We start from the raw sequence: 6000 nt of genomic DNA on the forward strand, positions 1-6000 counted from the left end.
ACGATGAGCATGTGGGCGTGGGGACCAGACTGACTGACTCTCTCTGTATAAAAAACACATAGAGGTACACACTGAATGCTATAAAAGGGTCTCTCTTGGTTAGGCCTGTTGTAATAATCACTATATGGACTTAAGTGGAAAGACCCCATATTACTCTATTTTCTGATCTGTTCTAATGTTGCTTCCTCATCAAAAACAGGCCAGTTCTTCTCTCAAACTGAAAACACTCTGTTCCACCTTGTGATGTCATCATGTGGTAATACAGGAAATGCTCCACAGTGTTTTTAAACTCCACACACCTTCACTAGAATCATTTGGATCAGTTCAGCCCTGGAATTGTCAATCTCTACTGAACTAAAGGTAAAAGGAGCTATTAACTTGAAAACTACCACTTCATGACATCACAAAGTGGAACAGAGCATTTTGAGCTTTGGAGATGTTACAGACTAATAATAAAGTGTTACTCAAACATGTGTGAATGAAACAAAACACAACTCCAGGTCTGTTTTTGAGGTGGTAATAACATTATAACATGACTTAAAGCTCACGAGAGTCAGTTTTGTGTAATATAGGACCTTTACTGACATAATAAATACATATACATACACATAAATACCTGATCTTAGTTAGTATCTATCATTTGGAATTATTTGACCCTGTACATCTCAAATGTTAATATAGTAGCCTACAAATAAACTAAATAAAAATAAAAAGTTACCTCCATAAAGGCATACAGGACACAGTACAGTGATATGGTTATTATTATGACAAAACAATTACTATGTTGTCACGATACTAACATTTCAAACTTGATTTCAATACTAAGGAGTCACTCAATACCGATTCTGATACCACGATGAATATTAAAAATGCTCCTTTTGCTCAAACGAGTCTCTAGTTTTGATACTAGTTTCCATATCGATTAGTATCTGATTTTTGACCCTTGACAGAATTAATTATATAACTAGTTCCACACTGTGTTCTGCAGGGACATCGTGGCCTGAGTACTTTCCGTACTAAAAGTTGTGTGTTGTGGTTGATATTGCATCATGTTGTGCAATCGTGCAGTGCTGACCCTCATAACAGCTCCATAAAGTGAACACAAGTGTAGGTGTTGCTTTGACTTGCATAATTCTTCACATAATGATATATTTTCATTTGACTTTGCGGGTGACATCATAATAAAGCCCTGTCTGACGGTCAATCACACTGAACAGGAGAAGTGTGTCACAGCAACAGCAGAGGTTCAGCTGGGACTGGACTGAATCACGACTGGAAACTGGAAAGTAAAGTTCACCTGTTGGAGCCTGGAGTCTGACAAGAAATAGCATCATAGCATTTAGCGTATATATACCTCTGTGTTTTTGAAATAGAGAGGTATCAGTCCGATTCACGCGCCATGGCCTGTCACGATCATACATTTTGAAGTTTGATGTATCGCTGAAGTAAATGCAGACAATAAACGATAATATTGAAACTGACTTATGTCACTGACACACACACAGATTTAAACCACAAAAACTATTATAAATCTGCAATACTGTTAAAAATCATGAGCTGCGATAAATAAATATCTGAATGGAACATGTCAGTCGTTAGTTTGTATCTCTCTCTACTTTCTTCTCTCTCTTCTCTCTCCCATTCACTACTCTCTCTCCTTCTCCATCTCTTCCATCGCTATTCTCTCTTTTTTCTCTCTTTCTACTCTCTCCCTCTCCTCTCTTGTCTCTCTCCTTCCCTCTCATCTTCTTCTCTCTCTCTCCCTCTCTTCTCTCCCTTTCTCTACTCTCTCTTCTCTCTCCCTGTCTTCTCTCTCTCCATCACTTCTCTCTCCTTCTCTTCCTCTCTCTACTTTTTCTCTCTTGTCTCTCTGGTCTCCCCCTCTCTTCTCTCTCCCTCTCTCTACTCTTTCTCTCTTGTCTCTCCCTCTCTCTACTTTCTCTCTTCTCTCTCCCTCTCTTCTACTCTTTCTCTCTTCTCTCTCCTTCTTTCTACACTTTCTCTATTGTCTTTCTTGTCTCTCCTTCTCTTCTCTCTCCCTCTCTCTGCTCTTTCTCTCTTCGCTCTCAATCTCTGTACTCTTTCTCTATCGTCTCTCATCTCTCTCCCTCTCTCTACTCTCTCTCTTCGCTCTCCCTCTCTTCTCCCTCTCTCTGCTCTTTCTCTATTGTCTCTCATCTCTCTCCCTCTCTCTACTCTTGTCGCTCTTTCTTTCTACTCTTTCTCTCTTTTCTCTCCCTCTCTCTACTTTTTCTCACTTCTCTCTCCCTCTATGCTCTCTCCCTCTCTCTACTCTTTCTTTCTTCTCTCTCCTCTCTCTCCCTCTCTTCTCTTTCCCTCACACTACTCTCTCTCTCTTCTCTCTCCATCTCGCTCTTCTCTCCCTTTCTCTTTTCTTTTCTCTGACACAAAAACCCAAGAACAGATTTAAACCACAAAAACTATTCTAAATTTACAATATTGTTAAAAATCATGAGGTGAAATAAATAAACAGCAGACTTAAACACTTTAGTCGTTATTTTTCATTTGTAATGAGTCATAGACGTTAATAATTCAACCTTTTAGAGCTTAAATCATCATCAACCATCATATCGCCAAAAAATAACCAGAAATGTCCAAGTAGCGCAAAGAAAATGTACACATGATAAATACTGACAGCAAAAATACAGTTCCATCTTTCATGTAGTGAACGATGAGTTGATACAGTGGTTTTAGTGACAGGCCTGTCTGGGATTTAAACTGGTCTTTATTTATTGATGCATTTGTTTATTTAAAGGGGACAGGACAAAAGCAGACAGTGACATATTTATTTATTTAATTTATTTATTTATAGCGGACAGTGCATGTTGACCAACAGTAACTGTTTACCATGCCAGAATTAGCCAAAAGGCTAGTTTTCATCTGTTGTCTGTTGCCATGATTTACAGATGGCTCCTTATAAAAACATTTGCAAGCACATATAGACTTTACAACACAAGGCCACTGCTTCACTTTGCACTTCTATTGCTTCAGATCTGTATGAGTTTCAGTTGTTTAGGTAGTCTCATGTTGTGTTTTTCCTGCAGCAGAAAGTCTAAGAAAACTGAAACGGCGGCTTTTTTCTGATCTATGTTATAAAGTTGTTTCTTCATCACAAAGAGACCTGGAGTTGTGTTTGTTTCATTCACACATGTTTAACACACAAACCCTGCATATTTAGACCGAGCTCTTCTCTCACACTGAAAACACTCTGTTCCACCTTGTGATGTCATCATGTGGTAATACAGGAAGTCCTTCACTGTGTTTTTAAACTCCACACACCTTCACTAGAATCATTTGGATCATTTCAGCTCTGGAATTGCCAATCTCTACTGAACTAAATGTAAAAGAAGACTTAAAAACTACCACTTCATGACATCACAAGGTGGTAAATCAGTCTGTCACAATAATAACCATATTGATTTATAAGCAAAGTACATTTATAACTTGTACTATGTAATTTCAGATGTAGTTATAGAGACAGTAGCTAACTGGAGGAATGTTTTTGTGCTGTTTATTAAGTCAGTGGCTCAAACTGGTCTTTAATAAGATTTGGTTTTCTGAGTACCACCAGGTCTAAACCAGGTCTATAACAGGACTATTCCAGGTCCATTCTAGGACCAAACCAGGTCTAATCTTGGTCTAAACCAGGTCTGTAAAAGGACTATTCTGGGTCTAATCTAGGAGTAAACCAGGTCTATAACAGGACTATTTCAGGTCTAATCTCGGACTGAACCAGGTCTATAACAGGACTATTCCAGGTCTAATCTAGGACCAAACCAGGTCTAATCTAGGTCTAAACCAGGTCTATAACAGGACTATTCCAGGTCCATTCTAGGAACAAACCAGGTCTAATCTTGGTCTAAACCAGGTCTGTAACAGGACTATTCTGGGTCTAATCTAGGACTAAACCAGGTCTATAACAGAACTATTCCAGGTCTAATCTAGGACTAAACCAGGTCTATAACAGGATTATTCCAGGTCTAATCTAGGACAAAACCAGGTCTATAACAGGACTATTCCAGGTCTAATCTAGGACTAAACCAGGTCTATAACAGGACTATTTCAGGTCTAATCTCGGACTAAACCAGGTCTATAACAGGACTATTCCAGGTCAAATCTAGGACTAAACCAGGTCTATAACAGGACTATTCCAGGTCTAATCTAGGACTAAACCAGGTCTATAACAGGACTATTCCAGGTCTAATCTAGGACTAAACCAGGTTATAAAGTGGACTATATAATTTCCACTGCAAAAACTGATCCAAATTAGGACAAAAAGTGGATATAATGAACTCTAATTTCGAAATCTCAAAATTTACTCTCTAAATAAACAGGAATGACAACTGTTTTACTATATTTCTTTTAGGGTTTAGTCCTGATTTAGTCTTTCCACACCAAGAATAATCTCAAATTTCATTATAAAGCTGTTATTATTTTGCCCTCGGTTTAACACAGCCCAATAGACAAACACAGCCATTATAAGGAAATACCCATTTAGTGTTAAGCACGTAAATACAAAAATGCAATATAATGGTGCAGTGTACGTGGTTGTAACGTGTATGGGGCCTGTCTATACATTATACAGTTGTGCGTGCATGCATGCGCGAGGGAGCACTGCTGTGACATTGCAAGATTCACATGTGGCACGTTCAGACAGACAAAAGAGCGCTCCTATAGCCTCGCTCCTGTCATCATCACAGTCTCTGCCTCCACGCTGCTTAAGGAAACACACTTTTCCATGTATCCAAATGGGAGTTCAGACCACAAACATTACCCTGTGTTGTGCATTCATCTTACCATCAATAGAGGAGACTGCAGGAGCCACTACTTCAAAACTGTGCAACAATCCAAACACGACCAACCCGGCTGCCAGCATGTTGCAACGCTACGGCTTTTACGTGGATCAAGGGGAATTAGTCATCAATTGCGTCCTGGATTTTGGGGTTCTCTGTCCAAGCCGAGGAAAACACAAGGAAAGATGCGTAAAAACCGCTGTCCAGTGCCCACTCTGCGCGCACACTAGTCCTGCTCCGGTGTCAAAGCGAAAAACGAAGCGCAGAGGAATCCAGCCCCGCGTATCCACAACCATGCACGCGTTTGGGTGAGGGCTGCCCGCTCGGATGCCCGCACAGCCCCGTCACAAAGGCCAGCAGGCAGGCAGAGCATCGAGCTAGCCCACGGGCAGGCACGGAGCGACGTGTGGCTGCTGCTGGAGCTGGTGGAGCTGGTGGAGCTGGCGGTGCCACGGGAGCATGCGCTTCTTCTTGGCCCCGGGGGTGTTGTGGTTCTCTCACGCCGGGGGAACGAGCACTCGGAGGCGGTTTGTTGTGTTGTCTGTGCGCGCCGCTGGGTGGACGCTTGGAGAGTGGAGCCGGGGGAAGGCGCTCGTACGGTCCCACTCAGAGCTCCGTGACGTGGGCACACAGAGGCGCTCAGGCTCGCCCCCTTTCGCCCCCCCTCACCCCCCGCCCCTGCCCTCACACCCCCCGCCCCTGCCCCGCGCGCACTAGAAAGCACCTTCCAAATCTGTCCTACACCCCTGACAGACTCCTTAACCCCGGCTATGACCCTAAATCTGGCTCTTACAGCTTATTACGCGCCATATTACATTCTTACATTCTCCATTTTTCCCAAATCCTCACATAATTTTCTCTCTTAAAGCTGTACTATGGCACTTTTCTGATGGAGAACTCAACACCTGCCTGTTTCCATTGACATTATTATTGCTTTGGCGAGAATGTTCCACAGCATGGCATTAAATCCATCCATTATCCATTTCCACTGAGATAAGCAGATGATAGCGCGTTACAGGTCAGATCTGTGAAAAGGTGAGGCCGTTCACAGTAAGGCAAAGGGGTAGACTGATGGAATCTGTGGAATTGGAGCCACACTAGATAATGTGGGTGAAGTGTCTTGCTGAAGGACACAGCAGCAGTTTCCACTAGAGTGACTGGCTCGTCTCTGCAGTCGTCCATCCGA

The 6000-nt window shown here is 42.1% G+C and overlaps 1 protein-coding gene across 1 annotated transcript in view; it reads right to left on the reverse strand.

Annotated features, from left to right (window-relative positions):
- LOC117371683 (low-density lipoprotein receptor-related protein 1-like) overlaps positions 1-5371 on the reverse strand; it is a 258778-nt gene extending 253407 nt beyond the window's left edge. Inside the window, exon 1 of the mRNA XM_055222032.1 lies at positions 4819-5371. Within this exon, the coding sequence (XP_055078007.1) occupies positions 4819-4897 (79 nt within the window). The 5' untranslated portion in view covers positions 4898-5371. The remainder of the gene's footprint in view (positions 1-4818) is intronic.
- Between the last annotated feature and the right edge of the window lie 629 nt (positions 5372-6000).

This window comes from Periophthalmus magnuspinnatus, chromosome 5 (genome assembly GCF_009829125.3).
Source record: "Periophthalmus magnuspinnatus isolate fPerMag1 chromosome 5, fPerMag1.2.pri, whole genome shotgun sequence".
NCBI lineage: Eukaryota > Metazoa > Chordata > Actinopteri > Gobiiformes > Gobiidae > Periophthalmus > Periophthalmus magnuspinnatus.